This window comes from Pangasianodon hypophthalmus, chromosome 11, assembly GCF_027358585.1.
Source record: "Pangasianodon hypophthalmus isolate fPanHyp1 chromosome 11, fPanHyp1.pri, whole genome shotgun sequence".
NCBI classification, from domain to species: domain Eukaryota; kingdom Metazoa; phylum Chordata; class Actinopteri; order Siluriformes; family Pangasiidae; genus Pangasianodon; species Pangasianodon hypophthalmus.
In genome coordinates, this window is record NC_069720.1 from 2,900,007 (window position 1) to 2,925,464 (window position 25,458).

Below are 25,458 nucleotides of genomic sequence, written 5' to 3' on the forward strand. Positions count from 1 at the left end.
CAGTTGACTAGACTAGAATTCACAGAGTACTGCCCATGTTGTGCACATGCAACTGGTGATTAGACTTGGGACGATTGTCGATAGTATCGAGAATCACCAACTGAGTCTAACTATCACAATGGCTATCAAGTTGGATGATTTAAATGTCTGACCTAAACACATGGTGTCTGCAAATTTAAATTCAGCAACAATAAATTAAGTAAATGTGGTCGTTTTATGAGGCTCGAGATTCTGGTCTTTAACATGCTACTACATACCCCAGGATACTTATCACACAAATGCCTCTGTAATTACTCAGATCCAGTTTTCCTCCACTCTTATGGATTGGTGTTATTATCCCTTGACACCAGATGTCAGACCAAGCTGTGGAAGAGCTCGAATATCTAGCGCAGCACTTTCTGCAGCTCAGGTGTTTTATGTCTGAGCATTTCCATCCTGCCAGGTCCACGAGCAATTTTGGATTTTAAAGATTTAATTTTTTGGCTCTGCTGTTCCAGGGGAACATTAGAATGGTCAAACTGAAGCTCCCCCACGCCCAATAATGTAAGCTCTGATATATGCATTTCAGTGGATTCTTGTCCTGGTGTTTGTCATCGTAATTTCTGTAAAAGCCCCATGCTAGCCTGAGATACCACAGAAGACGCATGTGTGTTGTCCTGTCCTCTCACCCCAACATTTTTTATTACCCAGGATTGAAAGTTATATTGGGATTGAAATAAGAAATCCATTTATGGTGGCCTCGGCAGCCTTGTCTGTCAGATCCGCTGGAGCCAGAGCCCTTTAAGAGCTATTCCCAGCATAGCCCTGCCTCAAACTCATTGTAAATACCCGCCAGACGGCCCACAGATCTCCCCTCCTGCACCCTGAGAGTCATATTTGCGATCTTAAAATACTTAAATTAGGTTTTAGAAGGTGTTTGAGATCTGTTTGCTTCATGGGTGAGAACAATTTGGAAGTGGTGCAGTTCAATTTATTATATTATTCAGAGTTATATTGTAAAGTAAGTAATGTAAATGTGATTAAAGCAGCTTTTTGAAATTTCTGTTTCTGTGTTAAGGATTTAACTGAATTCACTAAGCATTATGGCCATGCCTGAAAGGTTTTCCTTTCAGCTTTAACTTGAGTAAATTGTTGATTATTATAAATGTAAATTGGGTGCACAGTGTAGGAATTATAGCACTTTTTATAAGTGGTCTCCCCCTTTTTAAGAGACCAACAGTAATTTGGACAATTGACTGCTTAGCTGTTCCAAGGCCAGGTGTCTGTTATTCCCTCGTTATTTCACTTACAAGTAAGCAGATACAAGGTCTAGAGTTGATTTCTTGATTTCTTGGAATCTGTTGCTGTCAGCGCTCAAAGTGGAGCCCAAAGAGCTGTCACTGCCCATAAAGCAAGCCATCGTTAGACTGAAAAATCAAAACAAACCCATCACAGAGATCGCAAAAACATTAGGTGTGGCCAAATCAACTATTTGGTACATTCTTTAAAAGAAAACACATTGGTAAGTTTAGGAACTCCAAAAGGCCCAGAAAACCGACGGGAAACTATAGCGGTGAATGACTGAAGAATTCTTTCCCTGTCACAAAGCAGCTTTACAGAAATATATATATTCAGGATATAAGTTTTAAACTTACAAATTTATCCCTAATGAGCAAACCAGAGGCGTCGGTGGCAAGGAAAAACTTTGAGATGACATGAGGAAGAAACCTTGAGAGGAACCAGACTCAAAAGGCAACCTGTCCTCATCTGGGTGACAACAAATAGTGCAATTATAAATAACTCTCTTCTATAACTGTATACTACATGGTCAAAAAGTACAATTGTGTAAACAGGAAATTCATTATAGTTTTCACATGAAGTCTTATTTTGTTGAAGTTATCAACAGTTCACTGATGGAGACTTGAGTGCAAAATTGATCGTGGCAATTGCAGTCCTAATGCTATCATAGCAATTGTAGTCCTAAGCCATCGTAGCAAGACTGTTCATATCAACCTTTTACAACAGTTGGTCAGATCAAGAACACCCTCAAGGAGGTAGGCGTATCTGTGTCAAAGTCAGCAATCAAGAGATAACTTCACCAGAGTAAATACAGAGGGTTTACCACAAGATGTAAACCATTAGTAAGCATCAAAAACAGGAAGACCAGATTAGAGTTTGCCAAAATACATCTAAAAACCCATACAGTTCTGGAACAACGGATCAACTTGTGCCAGAATAATTAGAATAGAAGAGTATGGAAAAGGGAAGGACCTGCTCATGATCCGAAGTACCAAAAGTAATCGTACAAACTAACGGCTCATGTCTTGTGATTATCTGTCCCACATTTCTTTGCTGAAAGGAGTAAACTGTTGTCTCCTAGTATGCCAAGCCTTAATGAGCTTATGACAGAGCTTCTGAAAATGGCCACGAAAGGAGAAAATGGCTGTCCACAGCAACGGGCATAGCCTTCCTCAGCCCTCCCCTTTTTTGCATCCTCCCTCTCTTGCACATGACAGCGGCCCAAGATGGATTTCCCAGCCACATGAATGCATTCATAAATGTATTTCCCCTGGATTTATTGCAGCTCAATCACAAAATGATGAACAGACTGGAGACCCTTCGGCCTGCCGATCCTCACGAGGGAAAAAGAGAGAGTAGGAGAAGATAGACAGAGCTATAGATGGAGGGAAGGAGGAGTACTGACAGAGATAGAGCCCCCTTCTATATCCCCACCACCACCTGTGAGATAGAGCAGTATAGCGCAGTCTGCCAGGCGAGTCTGCGCTCATTCCTCCAAGCCCTGCCATCAGGGAGTACTGGGCCTCAGCTATAAACTTAATGAAGTTTGACTGAACTCATCAGCTTTTGAGCCATAGTCCCCAAGACTAGAAAAGCAGATGCAAAGGGGTGAAATGCGGAAATTTCCAGGGCTCACATAGAGGTCATTACTTTTCTCCACAAACTCTCACATGGATTTAGATGAATGGGGATCTATAATTTTAACAAATGAGATATATAATTATAAGTACTTTTGGCATTAGTGATCTAGACAAGAGGTCAACGTCCATCATTTTGTATTTAGCTTGCGATCTTTGACATGCATCTAACTTCTAACTTCTTTCTTTCTTCCGTTCACACAAATGCATTACTTTTCCTTTTTTGAATTGTATCTCCTTTATATACTTCTCTCATCTCTCTTTCTCCCTTTACTTTTTGTCCATTTTCTCGTGGTGGGTGGATCTTGCCATGCACTTCACGTCGGAGTCGGTGTGTGTTGCCATGGTGGTTGCTAGGGATTTATCCGGGAGTGACGTGAAAAGTCCGAATATTAAAGGTGTCCTTCTGATGAGGCGAGGCTGTTTGAAGCTGCTTGGAATGAGCAATCACCTTGCTGCGTTCAACACCCCCCCACCCCCACCTCCTTTTTTTTCCCCCACTGCACCTTTCATTATCACATCCACTGTTCTGGGAATATCAGTATTGCCTTTCAAAAACCCAGAACAAAAAGACCGAAGCCAGCACACTACACTATGCTTGCGCTTAATCTGTTTTTAAATTATTTCACATTAGCATCTATGTTGCTAGCAAGCATCACAGTCATCATATTACCGACACGTCTGTCTGCTCTCTATTTCCAAAATCCATGTATCTAACATTCTTTCCTCACCTTAACTGGAGTGCTGTGCTGCAGGCTCACCTCCTGATTGTGTGCTTTTCAAAAGTCCTTGAGACTGAGGCAGGGCGGCTGAGGCTACGGCTGCCATTGTGAGCAGGGCAAAAAGCAATCAGTATTACCTAACTGTTCTCCAAAGATGTTAATGTAGGGCCGCCAGCGCGGCGTAGGGACCAGGTGGCCTCTGCACTTGTGTTAATGGACTTTTAACTCTCAGGGCTCACAATGAAAGAATTCTGATTGACACACACACACACACACATATATATATATATATGTATGTATGTGTGTGTGTGTATATATATGTATGCCTAGAATGTGAGGGATGATTTATTTCCTCTCCCATGAAGTAAGCCATCTCTAATCGCATACACCTACATGATTCCAAACTTTGGGCTTCATTTATCACACTTTATTCATAAATCAGATGCAGTGGGAACAGATTTATGCTGATTATAAGTTGTTTTTTTTCCTGCAGTTAAAGAAAAATTCACAGCACATTATTCTTCACCGCATTGTCCTGACTTACTTTGTTGCTCTTTAGGTGTCCAGTGATCAAACAGCAGCAAGAGGACTAGAACTCTTGAAGAGTGAGGTAGCATACACACACACACACACACACACACACACACACACACACACACACGTAGATTAGAGTTTTTATTTTCTGACATGAGGCTAGTTCACCTATAGTCTAGGGTTTACTTTAAATAAACTCAGGTGCTATCTACGTTCAGGGCTGATCATCAGATAATATGTTTGGCTAGGTTTGCTAGTTCACGTCCTGTTTCAAGTTTCACAATCAGTAGAATAGACGATGCCTTTTAGATACATGGAAATATCATTATTATATTACTAAATGTCAGTAAAGGCCTAATGTTATAAAACAACTCCAGTATTGGAGCCAAGCGTGAAAGCAGCCTAAGCTAATATGAGCCAGTTAGTGTCGCATAGACGATTTATGCATCACAGTCCAAATTACTCTCTCAAATGAGAGAGAGTCTTTAGAGTCTAGTAATTCTTTAGAGTTTAGAATTTCTCTTCTTTAGAGTCATCAGTAATTTTGCCACATTTTTTGAGTAAAAATATGATATAATAAAGAAATTTCTGTGAGAATGATTTTTGTTAGAGCAAAGGTAAATAGTTTCACTGATTATATGATTAGACATTCTAAATGTGTGTAGAATAATAAAGACTTTGTTAGCAGTATATAAAGTTAAATTTTTATGAACTATTAATACCACTCATAAGATAGGGAGATTGGATGGATGGATGGAGTTAGCTAGACCTGCTTGATGAGCTTTCACCTTTCCATAGCCAACAGACTGGTAGTAATTCTGTGTAATTAACTCCTTCATCAACATTTTGCTTTGTGTCATTCTCTCTTATTTCTACAGTGTGACACAGAATAAGTGTTGTTCACTGAAATGTCAATAATCAACTCTTAAAACACATAAATAAGACAATCAATAGTTCTGTAGCACTAAGGAGGTAACTAATAATGATCACATGTTCAGTGTTACAGGCCCAGAGAGAGAAATGTCCTGTCCTGTATATCTCCCTACATCACCACACACACACACGCACACACACACGCACACACACTCACCATGATCAATAACTGATCAATAAGTAGAGTTGGCTACATAATTGCTCATTGCTTGGGAATTAGGCAGGTGCTCACTAGTACATGGCTATATACGAGCACATGACTTATTCTTTCTTTTCTTTTCTTTTCTTTCACGCCTCTATTTGGTTTCCTCTCTGTCTTTCCTTTGCTTCATTTCTCTACATTTTTGGCATGGGGGAAAAACCTGCAGCTGACGCATCGTGACGCGAGCATCCAGAAGCTCCAGAGAGATCTGCTTTTGTCTCATCAGGCCCGCGATTCCCAGAGTGCTCAGGTAAATCCGCTCTACTCATAACCAAACATGTTATACTCTCATTTTTTTTATTTGTCTCTTTTCCTTCATCCGGTTTCCTCATTCTCTCTTTTCACTTATCCAACAAAAAAATAAATTAAAAACAGCATTTCCTTCTTCTCTCCTCTTCTCTTTCTCTTCCTCTTCCTCTCCTTGTGTGTGTGATTGTGTCTCACTGAGCTCGAGCACAATGCTGTTTTGCATCCTACTTTATTGATTGCGCTTGTTGTAAATTGCATGCGTAAATGAATGTGTGAGGGGGCATTTATATCGTGCAATTAAGCTCTGAAGTGCTAAGACAAACATACGGGTTGACGTAAGCAGCATATCATTCGCTCAGGCTTAATAGGACGTACATAAACGTCCAAAATTTGTGTTGATTACAGCAGCGGCTGTGTTTGCATTTCATTTCCACGTCAGGGTGATGGTGTGATGGCAACCCTCCATCACGATTCAAATGCAATATTGATCAGGGAGCGGCTGGGGAGTTCCAATCAAAACCGCGCTGAACGCTTTGCATCCATTTCACCATTCGCTTTTAAGTCTGAACAAAACAAAAGAAATATTCTCACTCTTCTCTATAAAGGAATCCCTTTCTTGTTTCTTTTGTTCACCATGAGATGAGGCATTTTGCTACTCTTTCCATGTTTTTTCTACTTGTAGTGTGCTAATGTCACGATTTAAATGAAGTATTGATCAGTTTAGGAGGGGAGAATGGAGCGAGCGAGCAAGCGATTGTAAGGCAAAGAAAGAAAGAGCCGGGTTATCGGCTTGCATCACACACCGAAAGTCAGAGCGTAGGGATGAGACTGGGCTTTTTTTTTGTTAGGATTAACCACGAAAGAAAGATTCCTCTTCCCCTCACATTTTTTGAATTCTCGAATCCTTCAGGAATTTGAGTGGGATGCCAAAAAGAGGAGCTTGGGAAAGAGACGGCGCTTTTGCCACGCTTGTCCTCACAAGAGCGCAGTCAGTGGTGGAGAAGGTGAAGAAGGCGTACTCGAGTTAGGTGGTGGAGGTGAATTTTGTGGATTACTCTCGGGCCTCTAATGAACGCCGCTGATTAATTGATCCTTGGGATTGTCCCAGGGCCTCCATTTTTACATTTTGTCTTGGAGCAAAAGAGCAATTTGTCGTCATACTGGACTGGACTGGTACTATGGGGTCTGCGTACATCTTCCTTCCTTCCTTTCTCTCTGTGTTGTCCTCCTCCTCTCTTCTCCTCCCTTTTTCTCTCTCTCTCCTCTCTCTCTCTCTCTCTCTCTCTCTCTCTCTGGTGACAATGCTGTGTTAATTACAAGATTAATTATTTATTTTGCGATGCGACACTGTGGGCCTTTACTAAACTTTCTTGATCCAAATCATTACGTTTTCACTGAGGATTTTGAATGGTTTTTCAGAATATCGTACGTTTTTCCATTTCCTGATTGCGTTTATAGTCTTACGTTGTTGCAGTTGACAGAAAAGTGTTTACTTTTTAAATGTCTTGAGTCAAACAACGCATGCAAAATGCCTCGATTTCACATTAGGTTAAGAAGGATTGATTTTTGTTTATTTATTCAGCGAGAAGCTTTCAGTCAGGGGGAAAAATCGGGACGTTAGACATGAGGGACAGAGGAAGGATCGGTGTCTTTTTGCGTTAGGATAGCATCCATGGAGGGTTTCGGAAGAGGCGAGGCTCTTTGTAGTGGATTGATTTTTCTCTTCCTCTGCGCCCTGCCTCCTTTTACCGTTCAATAGCTGGACATCCAGGAGCAGAGGCTGTGGGAGCTGCAGAGGGAGCTGCAGGAGAAGCAGCAGGAGCTGCGGAGAGAACATAGCCGCCTCCAGCAGCTCAGCACCGAGCTCCAGAGCACGACGAGGAACGCTCAAGAGCTACAGGGTCAGGTAAGACGATCACTACCAGGCCCAGGCTGCTCAGGCCCTGTCCATCTCTCTTTCTCTCTCTCTCTCTCTCTCTCTCTCTCTCTCACACACACACACACACACCTTTTTTTTCTATAAACAGAAATCTGTGCAATCATGCGCGTCTTTATTATCGATGTATTCCTTAAATTGCTTTATTTTTTTCCTTTTATGAGCTCTCACCTTGTCATGTTTCACTGTAATTGCAGTGATCATTGTTATGATCAGTATGGAGATGACAGTCTCACCTTGTCTGTGTCACTGAGTTCTGGGTCCAATACTGTGTTTATTATTTTCAAATGATGTGAAAGGTAATGTGACGTGTGTATGATCTTTTCATTACAAACATGAATTTGAATGTGATTGCAATGTGAATGTGATCATGAAGACGACAACAAGAGGTTAGCATGTCATTAACGTGCTTCCAGGTTTAGCATGAAGTGCAAGTGCATGATGGGTGATGAAAGAACTGATGCTTTTCACTTAAGTATGTGAGTTAGGGGTGTAACACAGTGCCACTGTCTGTATCTGTATCTGTTTAGTGCTCCAAATATCTGTATCTGTTTTCTAATTTATATTGGAATTGGGTGTGGCTTAAACTGGAAAGATTTTTTTTCTTTCTTTCAGTAGTGTCAGCATGGTGTTTGTGTCATTCTAGCTCTGACAGTTCCTCAACCTCAGCTACATCACTCCAGTTCATAATTGTCCTCAATGAGGGTTTTTTTTTTTTAATAATTAATCACACTCAGTTATTATTTCTGTACTTGCATCCATAACAAATTTGGTTCATTCCCTTTTCCCAGAATATAGGCTAAGCAAATTAGTGGCGTAATTTAAATCACCGTGAACCTGACCAGGCAGTTACTAAGGATGAGTGAATGCTGTTCGTTCCTGTTAATGAACGTGGTCTTTCTTTGTGCCGCAAGCTTCGTATCTGACCACTCACGACTTTTTTTTGTTGTGTTTGGTGGGGTCCAAATCCCAATGCACCCCTCTAGTCTAGGTATGTTGTGAACCATTCTGGGGAGAGAAAAAAAAACAGTGCACCTCTTTTTCATTTCTGTATTTCTGTTTGTTTAGAACACATTATCTGTTCAATCTGATTAATATATTCATATTCAGTTAGGCCTTCATCTTTAATGTGAATTAGACTGGGCCATGTAGCTCTTACATATGATGTTTTTACTTTATACAGCTCATTCAAACACTAATCCTAATTCACAATATGGATGCCAGGATGGCAGTTCTTGCCTCTTTTACAGTCTCCCCTGCTCTGTTGGGCTGTCGGTTTACTCTGACACATGTTGGGAGGTTCCGGAAAGCTGGATTATCCCTGCATTGGCAGGGAAAAATACGAGCAGGCAGTATGTCTGTTGAGTCCTGTGTCTTCCGAGCACATTTACAGACCAGTGAACATACAAGTAGCACGTTCTCCTGTGAATTAAGAGTCATTTTGCACGTATGTCTAAGAATTCAGCTGTGAGCAGTCAGCAGTCTGATGCATAAACAAACAAGACGATGCCCCCGGCCTGACGCTGGAGCCGGCGAAGATTTGCTTCACCACAGCTCAAAGAATATTACAACCCTCCCTTCCTGACAAAAAAAAACAAAAAAAACTGCTGACCAATCAGAGGCTGGCTCAGCGGCGTCCATCAGGAAACAGCCGTGTCACCTGTCGCTAGGCGTCACGGCAGACTCGAGCGAGGAGAGAGAAAGAGAGCGTGCCGTGCTGAAGGAGGCTGAAAAGTAATTCAGCACAGGCATGACCTGCTCGGTTCTCATTAAGGCTGTGAGCAGTGAGCAGATTGCTGCGCTCTCTCTTTTCCATTCTGTCTACATGATGCATATAAATAATGAGATAGAATGGAAAAGAGGTATGATTGCTGCTTTTGAAGCATAACACTATTTTTATATTGTCTATCATGAAAGCTAAACATGATCAGTCATTTAGAAAACACAGTTATATACACTTATATGCCCAAAAGTTTTTGGAAACCTCACCATCACAACTATATGGGCTTTCTGAACATTTAATTCCAGATATACTCCCTCTTTGTTGTTATAATAAGCTCCACTCTTCTAGGAAGGCTTTCCACTAGCTTTTGGAGCGTGGCTGTGGGGATTTGTGTTCATTCAGCCACAAGAGCATTAGTGGGCATTAGTGAGAGGTTGAGGTCAGGGCTCTGTGCAGGACACACGAGTTCTTCCGCTCCAACCTTGGCAAACCATGTCTTCATGGAGCTCGCTTTGTGCACAGGGGCATTGTCATGCTGGAACAGGTTTGGGCCTCTTAGTTCCAGTGAAGAGAAACTGTAAAGCTACAGCATACAGAGACATGCTATATAGTTGTGTGCTTCCAACTTGTGGCAACAGTTTTGGGAAGAACCACATACGGGTCTGATGGTCAGGTGTTTACATTAAATTAAAAAAAATACTACAAAGAGCAGTAAACAGTAATAAATGAAACAAAGTCAATATTTGGTGTGAAGATCCTTCTCTTTAAAAAAAAATAGTCTCAGGTACAGTGTGTGCAGTTTTATAAGGAAATGAGCTGGAAGTGTTACTGAGCATCTTGCAGAAGCAGCCACAGTTCTTCTGGAGACTTTGACTGTCGACTCGCTTCTTATTTTTGCAGTGAAACCCAGCAGCCTTCATTATGTTTTTTTATCTGAAACGTGTCTCTTGTGTAACCTGCTGCTTTCTTTACTGACATAAAAACATTTTTCTGTAACATTTAATTTTGTGCTGGAAAACTAATGTTTGAAAATCTAAAATGTTTTTGTACTGAATCAATAATGTAGAAGTCATAAAAAAAATCTATAACAAAGTTTGTACTATAAAAATAGGGTGTTTATATATTATATATTTATTTATTTCAAAGTGTTTTGATAAGGTTAATTTTGGTCTAAATGAACTTGCTTGGAAAGAATGAACATGAATAACCAGCATTTTATTGGCGTAAAACAGGAAATTCATGATCGGGACTTTAGGGTAAGAGGGAAGACCTTGCTCTCTCTTGTTATCAGTCAGAGACACACTAGCTAATCTGTTAACACAGAAGAGGGCAGGTATGCGTCCAAGCACCAAAAGCTCATGATCCCTAGCACTGAGAGTTATCACTTTAATGTTCGCGATGTATTTACTTTCCCAAAACAGCAAAGTGTAAGGTCAGTGTTATTAATTTAACCAACTATGGTGAGTGATCAAAAATAAATACTACTATAACCTTATTTAAAACTTAGCCGATGTTGTGATACAACGTCATGTGCTGAACTCGGGGTTGAGGTGCCTTCTCGACGTTATAAATTAAATTGGAATTTCAAGCTGAGGGGGTGTTGCCTTTAATTTTTTCCGAGGCGGAGGTAGAATGAGAACAACTGATCTGATTGAATATTATAGCCACACATCTTAGCACACCTCTTGATAATGTATTACATTCATATCCCGTTTCTCTGTACAGTTACACTGCAGTGTTTTGTCTTGGTACAGAACTGCAAAACATATACAGATGGGTGAGACAATAAAGTAAAACAAGTGTGAGTGCATGGTCGTCTTTCTAAATGTGACTTAGATTGAATGAGTGGTAAGAGGTCTCGCAGAGCTGCAGTCTGATGAAGCAGTAAGAACAGTATCCAATCCTTGTGGCATACAAATCATGTTAGTGTTTACTAGTTTCATATCTTATATGTGTAATCTATTAAACATGACTTATGGAACAGATCCTGTGCAGACAGCGCATTGTAAAGGGGGTTTTATAGCTTTATTTCTAGCTGAATAAAGTGTTTTGTTTGATGTTATGTCTGTCTCGTAGCTACGTGAGGTGAGAACGCGTCTGGTCCAGGTGGAGGCTGAGAATGAAGATCTGCAGCTATATAAACGTCTGCATAGATCTGAGGTAACACTCGCGCCGCCTCAGATAGTCAGCATGTCTGACTCTAGTGCTACTGTTCATAAGCGGTGTTCCAAATTCACATTAAAATGGCTGCTTAGTGTCTTTTTTAAGCCATTTTCTTAAACTACTGTGACACAAAGCTTATAAAGTTTTTTGTTTTAAACAATTGCACTGAATACAAATTTTCTAAATCAATTCTACGGAATTAGAGTTAATAGGTACATCATTTACTGTTCTTATTAATATATATTAAATTTAGATTACTTTTTTATGAGCTATATCACATGCTGTATCATATATATATTTTGACAAAGCATTGTCTCTCTTCTGCAATCCTCAACACTTCTGCCATTTTGAAACTGAAAACGTTATGTACCATAACAAGCTCAGCCAATCACATCATTCGCTTCCTTGACTCTGGAAGCCTACAAAGCAAAGGCATTTCAGCATTCACAATACGTATCACGATATATAGGCTTGTTCTCAAACTGCCATCAATGCATTACATAAATCCATGATTTATGTAATGTTTACAACAATGCACATTTTTGAAATTTAAAGAATAAGTACAATAAGTACATTCGAATCACCTGCTTCCAGCCAATTTGTAGTTGAATTTATTTAAAATAAAATATAAATATATAAATCAAAGTATCCACGATATCTCAGTAAAGTGTATTGTGATTTAAGTTATCATGATATCAATCATTTATTGCCGTATCGCTGAGCCCTAGCCAGAAGCAACATTGACGATGAAAAATTCTCTGATATGACATGAGGAACAAACCTTGACTCAAAATGGAACTCGTCCTCTTCTGACACAGGTGTAGAAGAGTAAAGACATCAGTACTAAGTGCCTTACCTGTGTCGTGTGTGTGTGTGTGTGTGGTGTCCTGCAGGTGGAGAAGCTCAATGCAGAGCTGTCCTCCACACAGAGAGGAAGTGAGGAAGAGCAGGAGACTCAGAGGAAGTTCAGGGAGCTTCAGGCAGAGCTCTCAGCCACTCGGGCTCGGCTTAGAGACTGCCAGGACGGGACACAGGAGGCCCAGAAGAGGGTAGGAGCTGTCACTTCATACCTACATCACTGTTCATTGTTCAAATGTTAAAGCCAAACACACACTGGATTATTTTTACAGTCTTGTTTTTTGGTGATGATGCACACTGCACATTTTGTCTACGGTAAAAGCTTAGGACTTATGCTCATGCTGTACAACACTAATTACCAGTCTGATACTATTGCTGAATCAGCATCAGATCAGACATAATATATTTTACACTCTGTGCCATGAAACATGTATGATGCTGATCGACACAATGTCATGCACATGAACACCCAGGACACAACCTGTCTTGAAACGTGTGTTGTGAAGTTTTCTGTAAGGAGATGCTTTGGTAACATTTATGGAAGGACTCTTCGTAACAGTTGTAAGTTTTCTGACATCTTCAGGCCAGGAGTTTACGCTATGCGACTTCTCAATAACATGACGATCAGTTATTAAGAGAGAGAAAATAAGAAAGGCTTGTGATGGAATGATGGATTGTAGCTGCTGTAGCTGTGAGAACATGTTCCCCAACATTAAATGAAACTGCAAACAGATAAAAAATATGACATTTTGTTCATTAATTAATACAAAAATTATAATTGTCAAGTCAAATTGCTATGGTTTAAGAGGAAGAAAACACTTCAGGATGTGCTGTTTTTGGAAAATTATCAACTTCAGTGTTTGTAATAATCAACTTTGATAATTTTCTTATAACAGTACAGGTCAAAGTGTTGTATCCCTTACAAAAATCATAAAAAAAATCAAATGACTCACACACATTATAAGCTCAAAAAAACTCTATTTTATGTCTAACTTTTCTTTTCTTTGAATTGTCCTTCATTGTGTGAACATGTTTTTTTTTTTTCCACAATAAAAATAGCTTTGATTTAAATTGAACGGTATTTACTTCCGTACGTATGTGCACCTACCATTTATCTTTTATCCCTGGCTCACTTAATTTAGACCACGTTTCTTTAGCAAAGCTCTCAAACTTCATTTCAGCTTTACCAAGCAGCTGGCTGAAGCTAAGCCCTTCATTTGTACACAGGTAGCAATTTTATTTTCATTAATCTGCGCTGCTCAGCGTGGCCTCGGTGTCCAGCTGTAATTTGGCAAGCGATGTGCGTGCGGCGTGGCCTGAGGATCCGAGCCTGAAATAAGTCCTTCGCTCCGGGTCCTCGGCCCAGGCCTCCATTACTGCCCTGCGGGAGAGCCGCTTCAGCCACACACACACTCATACTGTCTGAATGGCCTTGATTTTCCACAGCCGACACTGTGTTATTACTCATCAGAAAGTTTGTTAGGGGTGTGTGTGTGTGTGTGTGTGTGTGTGTGTGTGTGTGTGTGTGTGCGTGTGTGTGTGTGCGCGTGCGCGTGTGCGTGTGTGCGTGTGTGCGTGTGTGTGTGTGTGTGTGGAGAAAGGATTATTGTTCATCCTGTTTGTCAAGAAACTGTGTACCATAGCAGAATCTCTTTTCCAATCTCTACATTTATTACTGGAGCACATCGCAGCTACGGCCTCATATTTATTTATATATGTCCCTCATTTTTCTTTATAGTCAAGGTGATGTGTATAAATTCACCTTTGTTGACTTTGTGTGTGTGTGTGTGTGAGCACGCGCACGGTGCATTAATGATGCATATATCCTCTATCTCCTGTCTGCTCTTAATCCCAGCAGTGCTGGCTCAGGAGCAGATTACTGACAGTGGACATGAGAAGAGTATAGAGCAGGGAGACCTGATGCGAGAGCGGACACACACACACACGCACACTCACACGCACTCACACACACTCCATTTCTATTCCCTCATCTACACTTCTCATTATGAGCAAACAGAGCAGCCATTTTCTCTCCCTCTTTATTTGTTCAGTCGCCATCTTTGTTCTGGATATTCTCTCACCTCGGAAATGTTTTTGTTTGATGATTCAACATTCACTGTTTGAAATGATCTGATTGTGTGTGTGTGTGTGTCTGTGTGCGTGTGCAGGCAGATGAACAGATCCAGCAGCTTCAGGAGGAGGTGTCCAGGCTGAAGCTACAGCATCAATGCGTCAATCAGCAAGTAGGTGCAGTTCCAAACTCGCCTCCATCTTTCTCTTCTTCCTTCCTTCTTTCATTTCACTTCACTTCACCCTCTCTACTACTCTAAAGAGCTGCAGCTTTACAGAACTTCGGGGTCCTCTCATGCATGATAGAAAATCCACCTGCACACATTCATTCAAATAAAACAGATGTGCTGTAAACATAATGATGAGCCGTGCAATCTCAAGGTAGCCCTTCACAACAAAATATGATATATAGTATGTATCGAGGAGAAAAACTATGGCTGTGTCATAGGATGTTTTTTCCAATGCACGTTTAATAAAAAAAACAAGAACTGGTCCAAACAGGAGCCAAGGGACTTAGTTCTAGTCACTTCCCATCAGCTTGAGGAGATGGTCATACTAAAAGTGAGGGTAGTAGTATGACAGCATGAATAGTTACGTCCAACATGGAAAAAATTCTTATTTATAATAAAAACAGTTCCTTTAAATTTATCAGCTCATGTTGGCTGCAAAGAAATAACGTATTACTTAAAAAAAAAAAACTCACTGATGATAACTGTAATGATACCATTTAAATTATTTACTGTTCAACCTGTTGTGGATGAAAAAGTGACAATGAAAACACTTAGGATTAGATTGCGCTTTTTGCATGAAGGGTTCAAGTTTAATTTCTCGAAAGCTATATAAATAGACGTTAATTTGTACAACATTGTGTAGGTGTTGTACATTTTGTGAAGGAATATGCGTAACTGAGCAGCGATGAGTAGTACTGCTAGCCCTGCTCTGACCCCAAGTGCCACTGGTTCCTCTTGTGAAGGTGTTAAAAACAATCCAGCTGGAATGGTACCGGACCAGTGACTGGTGGAAACAGGATCTTGAGACAAGCAGCACAAATCTGACTTTTTTGACATGTCTGTTTTGAGTAGAAAGGTTTGTGAAAGCACAAACAAAAATCTGATAAAAATCGAGTCAGATTCAAGGCATATTTGTACATTTGTATGTGGTTTCAAATCTGATTAAAATCGATTAGACATTCTGTTTGGTCTGATTGGTCAAATTAGATTTAGTGGTTGTTTTTTTTTTCATTCAACATTCATTCATCTTCAGTAAGCACTTGATCTTGGTCAGGGCTGGGCTGGATCCTGGAAACACTGAGCGTGAGGCGGGAATACACCATGTATGGGACGCCGGTCCATTGCAGTGCAGCACACACACACACACATGCATTCACACACATTCACACCTAGGGGCAAGTTAGAGTCACCAGTCTACCTACCTACCTTTTTTTTTTCTGGAAGTGGGAGGAAACTGGCGAACCCGGAGGAAACCCACACAGACACGGGAAAATATGCTAAACACAGACATGGACTAAATCCTGCATGAAAACACGTGATTGCAGGACCGTAAACTTTGTGTCTGTATGTAGGTTTTTGGGCAATGTGGATGTGTAAAAAATCTTTACCTGTGGCGTTACTATGACAACCAGCATGGTCTTGTAAGCAAATATGACTATAGTCTGAGCAGACTCGATTTTGGTTGCTTTATCTGCAATGCGAACACTCGGTATAAAAATCAGGTTTAAATAAAATAACTCAGATTTGCCCTGCTGTCTGAACACAGCCTTCGGGGTTCTTTGCCCTGTGACTGTCTGCCTCGGTGTGTATTTTTCTCCGAGCCCACAGTCCACACGTCCACTGGTGCTCTCAGAAATAGCCAGCTAGTGGGGCCTTTATGGGGGTTAATGAAGAGTCCAGCTCCATGTGAGAGTAATTGGGTCTGATAGCCTCAGTAATAGGGGTGCAGTGGGTACCTCTATGCTGCCCCCCCACCCCACCCCACCCCTTCATAGTCGAACCTGCTCCCCTACACATCCCCCTACCACCACCTCCCCTTTGGAGTGTTAGGGTCCAGCGCGTGGCGAATGATTGCCAATAAAACGTTTGATTGAGAGGAGAGCGGCGCGTGAGCCATAAACAGGCTGGATTCTGCCCTTTAATTTCGACACCACCAGAGAATTGCTTTTGCCTTGCTGCAGAGTGAGCCGCACACACACACCAGCAGTTAGCCATACACCCTAGGAGTGGGGATTTAATTTAGTGTGTGTGTGTGTGTGTGTGTGTGTGCGTGCGTGTGTGTGTGTGTGTTTACTAGTCCTGAGGACAAAGACGAAGGGCTTTTCATTGTGAATTCTCACTATTCTAGGAGCTGCCTCAGTGCTGATAAGGAGGGGGAAAAAAACAATCATTTCATACTGCAGAGTAAATTGGCTGTGCTGCAACTAAGATGGCTACAGCAGCGACACAAGCGAATCAGGATCCTAATTTAACCTCTCTCACTGTTTCTTGCATGCTTTCCCACTCCTCCGATATGACATCTGAAGTGTAGCAGGAAGCAAATGCGAGCTCTGCTGCTTCAAACCATGCTTTGTTTACGGCTTGAATGCCACGCGCGGCTATATTTTCGATGCAGGCTCATTTAGGCTACATCGTGAATCGTGCTACTTGTTTTGCCTCGCACAGGTGACACACATCGGTGTGTATGCATGTTTGTCTTTGCGAACACGAGTGTGTGTCGGCTGCGGCTTGAGCATTGCAGACTCTGATGAAAGGTTAGAGCCAGAGCATATATCAGACACACAACATTGCAGTAATGAAAGGCTGGCCGTGGAGCCGCTCCACTCTTCTGGGAACAGCACGCATTTTTACTGCCTTTCTGACAGCAAGATAAAGTGCTCGTCCAATTAGAAAAATATTTGGAGACATACCTTCCAATGAGGCTCTTTATTTTGGGTTCAAACCCATTTGCCTGTTTTTTTTTTTGTTTTTTTTTTTAAATTGTTTTACTATATTTTAGCCATGCTGCTAAATGATCAGAGCAAACATTTTAGGATTTTCTTTTAGGTTTTGCCATTTCTTTATGTAAGTACTGTCCTGATTAATTCCTCCCTCATTCGTCCAGCCTTCAAAAATAGATGCAGGCTTTATTTTCCTCCATCTTTCCTCCCTCTCTTTCTTTTTTTCTGAGATTGCATTAAAATTAAATTCTCTCTTGTTGTGAAAAGAGGCGCGCGTTAAAAATAATTGGATGTGGGAGAGAACAAAGGGCCGCCTCCCCTTCCTGCGGCTGCAGAGCCCGTTAAGGCGTTGATGCCGAGCGCGCCGCATTGTTCTGCTGTCTGCAGCCATCCCCCCCTCCCCGGCCAGACACTCAGCGCCGGAGAAGTCACTTTTAATGTCTGATAATCAAGGTGAATTTTCAAAAAGCTGCCATTTTCAAATGACGGTGTATACATTATGTGGGGAGACGGCAAGCTTTTCGGGGAGAGGAGGGGCCCCGCTGGTCATGCACAGTGAAAGAGAGACACCTAATGGCCACTGGTGGGGCAACAGCCTCGGTTTGGGTTCTGAAAAGAGGGAAAAAGGGAAAGAGGGAGGGAATAATGGCAAGAGAGCAGCTTCTTGGCACTCTCATGATGTGCGTCCTGCATTTCGGTGTATGATTTTTGCTTTTGATGTGGCAAGGTGTGTGTGTGTGTGTGTGTGTGTATGTGTGTGCGTGCTGTAAGAGATCTTCTGGAGTTTTTTTTTTTTCCTCTTCCAAATAGTGGCACTTTTTTTATTTTCTCCTCCAAAGACATTAGCGAATATGTGAAGGTGGACAGGAAGCGGAACGTGCACAGTGAAACCGGGTTGTGCATCTCTGCCCTGCTTGAGTGTACGCAGATGTACACAGAGATCGATCTCTCTTTACCTTTTCCACTGCAACATATACTGTATGTATATGTCACTTTTTATTTATTTATTTTCCCCCTGCACCTCTCGCCTTTCTCCCTGCCGTTTGCAGCTGCAGCGCAAGAAGCACAATCTGTTATTTGCAGCATGGAGAATGTGATAGTAAAGGTGTGTTTATTTTCTGCAGAGGAGAAGAAATGCTAGGAACAGGACCAGCTTTTGTGTGTGTGTAAGTGCGTGTGTGTGTGTCTGTTTATTTTTTTTTTATGCATATATTATATGCAAAAAAAAATGATGACGGTGTTTATTTTGACCTTGAGCCAGCTTTGGTTATGGAGTAAAGTAATCCGGTGAGCAGGACCAGAGATATAAGGCTGCCTTAGACATTATACATAATAAAAATAGTGGAGATTTGTTTATTTTTAAATACATTTTCTCCAGTATTCAAAACTGTACTGATATGTCAGCTTGTGATATTAGCTTAGCTTGCATACGTGAGGGGTGAAACTGCAGTGATTTTGATTTCCCGCTGAGATACACACACACACACACACACACACACACACACACACTTGGATTTTATGTCCACAGCATCTTATGGAACCATAGAGTTTTATATGAGCCATGAAACATCTTAAAAAGAAAGGACAAAGAAAAGAGACCTGTGATAAAAGTTTTCTTTTTTTCTTCACTACTAGTCTCTTTTTCAGAAGTAAATGTGAATGTAAAGAGTCTTTGGTTCAGCATGCATGTGTTTTTTTTTTTGTTGTTTTTGTTTTGATCATTGATTATCTAAGCCACAGGGTTTGTTTTAAAGCACCTCGTCTTCAGAGGACAGACTTAATGCACCAGCAGAGAAGCAGCCGACCTCGTCCTTTCTCTTTCTTGAGACGTGTCATGCTTTGTGAGATGGATTCTCTCCTGCATGTTTGTGTGTATTTCTGTGAGAGAGAGAGAGAGAGAGGGAAAGCATCTCCTTTGAGACAAGCTCACTCACACACACACACACACACACACGCACACACACTCTCCAGGAATATAGAGAGCTCTTTTAATAGGTCGCTGTCCAAAGTTGTCAGAGGTTTTTTTTTTTTTTTTTTTTTTTGTGCCACACGCTTTTACTCAAGTGGAAGCCGCACTTGGCTTTTAATCGACTGGTTTTTGCTCCAGATAAGCAGATTGGGAATAGAAATCACAGCCCACTTTGTGGCAACTGAGTAGATGTTCTCAGGCACACGTCTACACATGGATTGTAGATCTTAACCCAATTATTTTATTTTTGCTGTAGGCTGAAAAAGATATATTTTTGTTAGCTGTCAGAATGAATTTCACTGTTTAATACTGCTTGTTTGTATTTACATATTACCTATTTACTTATCAGAAATTATATTTTATTTGCTTAACATAAGTCTATCACACTGAAACATATTTTATACGTTTTCAGTTAAATAAGCCTTACATAGAAGAGGAGGCTTTGAATTATTGCATGTCAGTTTTTATCATATGCCTAAAAAGGATCAATTTTCTAAATAAATCTAAACACAAACTTGTCTTATTCTGTGACTGAGTCTTCATATTAGGTGTAAAGTGCATTACATAAGAGTTAATTCACGGGTAGGTGTGCATTACACGATTTTAATGCACGAAGTGGAGGCAAAGAACCACCCGACGTGAAGCGGAGTGCATTAAAGTCGTGTAACGCACACCTAGTCATGAATTATCCCGCTTATAACCATGGTCACTTAACAGCATTGATGTTTTTGGTGCAATATTTGTCGGAAAGGATAAAATAACAGTTTATTTTCGTTAGTTATTTTATGTACGGGTTGTTAGATCTAGAATTCTGCCTTTCTAAATCATACACAGAGATAAAGTAGTGTGATAAGATTACATTTATTTGAATGAATTATAATAAATAGTTATTAGATAGACAGACAGAGAGAGAGAGAGATTGTCTGTGTCTGTGCCGCGTCTCTACTAATAATGAAGCTGTGAGTTTAACTACTGTATGCAACTGTAACTGTATGGTATGGCAGCTGTATGGCATAGTTATAGTATCGTTACAATTGTTTATAGGCAGCGCATTAATATAGAACGGTGATTAAACTGACTGGAACTATCTGCGCATTCAGCGGGTTGAACGCACACCTTCCAGCCAATCAGAATCGAGTATTCAGACAGACCATGGTATAAATAGGGTTATACTTACATATAGTGTAGTGTATATAGCAAATCAGAGGCTGTGAGTGTTTTGAAGAGAACGTGACATTTGTAATATTCACCCTCAATTGGGTGGGAATTGGGGGTGCAGATCTTTAGCACCAAAATAGTCCAAAAGCCCAAGGGGTGGAACTGGATCTAATCCAACTCCTCCCATAAGTCAAACCCCCAACCTTAACCTGCACAATACTGTATAACACAAAACAACACATTAAACACACAACAGCATGAAACACACTGAGTTGTCTCCACCCTGTTTTCTTTTGGCTCGACTCTGCTTGGGTAGGAGGGGCTGGATCAGGTCTGACTCCTCCCTGACTCAACTTTTTTGCTCTGCGGACAGGGGAACTTGTCAAAGCCCGTCCAAACACGAAACATCCCCCAGGACCTTCATGATTGCACTTTCTTCTCCTATTTTAAGAGTCAGCATAAAATTTGAGTTGCTCTTTTGTCCTAAAACATTTTTCAACTTCGAGTACACACACAGTGCAGGTCGTCTTTCTATAGTAAATGTAGTTTAAAACTGCATTGTGTTGCTGCTTCCTGTTACTTCCTGTCCTTAAGCCAGAGCAGCTGGACACATGGGCTTTGGGCTCAAAGAACTGAAAAGTCACTCTTGTACAGAAAGGAAGTCTGTCAAACACTCTGTAAGATCACCAAGCCACGTTTGTGTGTGTGTGTGTGTGTGTGTGTGTGTGTGGCCCCCGCTTGTCTAGCGCCTGTCCTCCACAGAGACCCATATCTGTGTGTGTGGCCGTGGGGACAGCAGCACTCACACACCGCCTGCCCTTTTCTGTGCTCTCGCTGGAGAATAACACCACACCTAACCACTCTGTCCTGCACCGTTTAAAATCTTTCACATCCAAGCTCTGCTTTGTCTTTACGTAACTGTTTTTTTTGTTTTTTTGTCTTATTGACCGCCACACTGTTGTCTTTTTTATATCATGTTTTCAGCAAGCCCTGGAACCATTTTAAGGTTCTGTCAGAGGTGGGAACATCTACAGTTCAGCTGTAGTGTTTGATTTTTGTCCACTTGCTTCAGCGATGCAGGAGCTACCAGAAAAAGCTAAAGCAACGGTCAGTGACACGTGACGTGAAAGACTCACATTCACGTCTGGTAGCGATTACTTTTGCTCATTGACTTAATCGTTGACCTGTGAATTCACAAGCATCTCGAATCCAAAAGGGTGGGATTCTGGCATCTTTGGTTTGTAAAAAAATGGAGGAGAGGCTCTTTATTAAGTAGCATTCATCTTTTACCTCAGTGTTTTCTTATTGTTTCTTGGTGCGCATCTTTTTTTTTTTTTTACTGTATGTATCTCGTCCATCAAATTACACTAGAGTATTTGTAGTAAAATGTTGTTCTCTAAAAATCTACGTATCAATGTTGGCGGTTCTGGGTTGCTTTTTCAGTACATTGCCAGAATTGTGACTGCTAACAGAGGCAACGTAGACGTGATGTCAGATACGAGAAGCACAGCACCACAGCTGATGGCCATTCTGTGAAACCTGTTTGACCAATCACTTATGTTTACTACAAAGAACTAACAGGATTACTTCCTGGTCAGATGCTAACGCCCCAGAGTTTGGACTGGATTAGGACCTAAAAAGGTTTTCAGAACTAAGGCCCAGGAACTAAAATCGGCCACGGTTCCTCTGTGGTTCCTGTGTTGATCGCATTTTTGTTTCTGGGTTCCAGAAGTTGCTCCTGCAGTGGAAACGTTCTTGGGGCCACAGCGTTGGATATGTACTTTGACCTTTAACCTTTATGTGATTTATGTCTCTTGAATGTGTGGCTCTTGTTGCAATATGTCAGACAGATGCTGTTTGTATTTTGTGTGTGTGTGTGTGTGTGTGTGTGTGTGGGATTGAGGATCTGGACCAGAGCCAGCCAGGGCACAGTGCCCACGAGGAGGCAGTGTACAGTTGGCACACACCATGATCAGGCAAAACATCCACAACATCCAGCCCTTGTTCAGTCATGTGTTTTCTAAACACATTGTGTATCATGCTCATTTATGGAAATGGAAGAACGTCTCTCTTGTGCTGTGCATGTACTTATTTTTTTCTAGTTTAGTTGCTTTTTCTTTTTTCTTCTTCTCTTTTTGCCTCATCTCCTCTCCCAGTTCTCCATCCCTCCCTCACTCCTGTTTGTGCCCTTAAAATATTCTGTACATCCTGCAGCAGTTCCACATGACAGACACTCTCCTAATATAATCACAGCGTCTGAATTCTAATTTATACCGTCAGGAGAAAATAAATAGTCTGCTCTTAATTACGGGGAGCCGGCTCCTGCCTTCGGCCGGCGTGATTTATGAAGCGCATGCCGGCGCGCTCCTGCCGCATTTTTCTTAATTTATTTTTAATCTGTCTTTCAATTAATTCTGATGGAAACGTCTTAATGGTGGCAGAGAGGTGCGCTAACGAGAGCAGGCCGAGAGCAGCACTACTCTTTCACTGAAACTTCTTACACCCAGAGATCAGGAATCACGATCACAAACTTTATTAAAGAAGTGAACAGAGCACAGACTCGAGACTCAGAACTCAACTCAGAGCTGTGACTCAGATTGCACTTAGAAAAAAAAAAAAAAAAAGTCCTGTCTATTCCATAAATTGTGTGTACTGTAAATATGAAAATTCTTGTACAAACACTTAACATGTACAAACTCTCATGTGAACAGATAAAGTTCACACACAGTGGATATGTATGTTATTTCCCATGGATACAAAGACAAATCAAATGAATAGTCTTCTTAATTTAATCTGAGATTCTTTATACTAGATTTATTAGATAATCTTCTAAAGTTTGGCAGAGGTTACACTTTCACATACAGCGATTCAGCTAAGACTCAGACTTTACAGATACAGACTCTGGATTCCTCCATCTGTTGCAGCTTGGAACTTTAAAGCCAACTTGGACTTGAATCAGACTTGGCCAGAGACAGGAATAATGTCTTGAATGTAGTCTGACTAAAGTAGTCTGTTAATTCATTTCCTATAACAGCAGCTTGTTCTAATACATTATTGTTTCTGTAGTAACAGCTGATTCACAGGGACTTGCATCGCAGACGTTCCACATGAACTGAAGCAAAAACATGTTATTTAACAAAAGAAAACACAATAGCTGATATGGTGACATTCTGTAAAGAGAACACTTTTGGAAGGAGTCTCCAGTGTCAGGGCATTCTAACAGTCAGAGATAAAGGAAGGTCTACATGACAGAGGAGTTCTACTGCTTTGTGGTTTCTCTGAAACATGACAAGCTGCTTTTTTTTTTTTTTTTTTTTTTTTTAGCTTCTAGAGAGGGAAAAGTGAGCCTCATGAAAGAATGACTGTTTGTATCTGCTACAATATGTTCATTAATAAATTTGAAAAATTGTACTCACTGGTAAAATGCTGTATTATAAGATGAGTAAACCACTTCAGGGCATGCTGTTACAGGAAAATAATCAACAACTTAATAAACCCAATAACCAGTAACTCCTCATCAGCACACCACCATGTTGTTGATTATTTTCCTGTAACAGCACATTGCAAAGTCTTTTATTCCTTCCTTACTGTGTCATATCTTTAAGGAGAAATTTTAGTTAAATTTGACTATACTGATGATATTGTTTTCTCTCTTTCTCTCTCTTTCTACTCCTGCGCTTTTGGAAGGTGTTGGTGCTTCCATGTGTTTAAAACACACGATATCTTAATGCAACACGTGTTATTTCTGTGTTAAGGTGCTCACTCTCTCAGTTTCTCATTGTGAGTTTCTTTCTCCGAGCACTCTTTGTGTCTTATTCCTGGGTTTTCTCGCTCTACATTTATCTATTTATACTTAACACTGATGTGTCCTCTACTTGCTAAGCCTTACTGCTCTTCTTCCAGGGTCATACTCTGTGTGTGTGTGTGTGTGTGTGAGTGTGTGTGTGAGACTATAATCGGCAGTTACTTACCGTTTCAACAACTATCCATTTTTCTCTCTCTGCTTTCATTTTCCTCTTTAAGGAAACAGAGCCCACTTTCAGTACCAAAGCATAGCCGGCGTCACATGAGCAGCCAGAGGAAGATTTAAAATCGCTTTTTTTTTTTTTTTTTTTTTTGGTCTCCTCAGCCCGCTTGTTTCTTTCACACACAGATCATTGCACACCAAGGCCTCCGTTTTCATTTCCCTACACACACACGCAGCAGTTTTTAACTAGGCAGGCCAGGGCCGGGGCCCAGCACTGCCGATCGATAGCCGTGGTCGGCTCGGAGCACCACACGCTGCCTTAATGGGCCCTGCAGGTCCCACCATAAAACACCTCCATGGACCTTAGCGATGGAGCATCCATAAATCGCCTCTCTCGCTCGCGCTCGCTCTTTCTCTCTTTCTCTCTCTTTCTTGCTCTCTCTCTGTCTCAGAAAGCACCAGACTGATTTTGTGCTAGAGCTGCGCTGTGATGTAGAGAGATTAGATTAAAACAGTGATGAGCTCGTACTGCGTGGCAGTTCTCAGGCTTTTGGGTGCTTCGTGTTCCCTGAGATGAGAAACTGGTTTTGAGGCGTTTATAGGGCTTAATTTGAAGATGCGAAAAAGAATTGTAAAGCTGCCATATCTGTTTTTTCATCCCATTTGGATTCATGTTGTTAGGTTGTGTCACTTAAGATGTCTGTTGTTAATAACCTTTAGAAATGGTAGAAAGAACATGTCAAGATCTTTCGAATCTACTTTGCTAAAAAAAATAAATAATAAACAAGTATTATGACATAACGAAAGAAAGTTTCTCTTGTAATCTTTAGCATCCTTATGATATTTAATCAGGAATGTCACATTAATTAGGTTGATACAGTAGTGGGCTAGCTAGCTTACATTATGGCAGGATTTTTTTTATATTTTCTCCATACATTCATCTTCAGTAAGCGCTTGTCCTGGTCAGGGTCTCACCGGGTCCAGAGTCTATTCCAGGAACGTGGGTGTGACAAAGGGGAATACACCCTGGATGGGATGCCAGTCTATTACAGGGCACCGTGCACACACACATTCACACACTCGTTCAGACCTGGGGCAGTTTAGTGTGG

At 41.0% G+C, this 25,458-nt stretch overlaps 1 protein-coding gene across 5 annotated transcripts in view; it reads left to right on the top strand.

The window, feature by feature from the left end:
- LOC113536638 (myosin-11) overlaps positions 1 to 25,458 on the top strand; it is a 172,422-nt gene that overhangs the window by 86,437 nt on the left and 60,527 nt on the right. For all 5 annotated transcript variants that reach the window (XM_053238123.1, XM_053238119.1, XM_053238120.1 and 2 more), the window contains 6 exons: positions 4,197 to 4,247; positions 5,473 to 5,556; positions 7,315 to 7,461; positions 11,291 to 11,374; positions 12,271 to 12,426; positions 14,404 to 14,478. In XM_053238123.1, the coding sequence (XP_053094098.1) occupies positions 4,197 to 4,247; positions 5,473 to 5,556; positions 7,315 to 7,461; positions 11,291 to 11,374; positions 12,271 to 12,426; positions 14,404 to 14,478 (597 nt within the window). The remainder of the gene's footprint in view (positions 1 to 4,196; positions 4,248 to 5,472; positions 5,557 to 7,314; positions 7,462 to 11,290; positions 11,375 to 12,270; positions 12,427 to 14,403; positions 14,479 to 25,458) is intronic.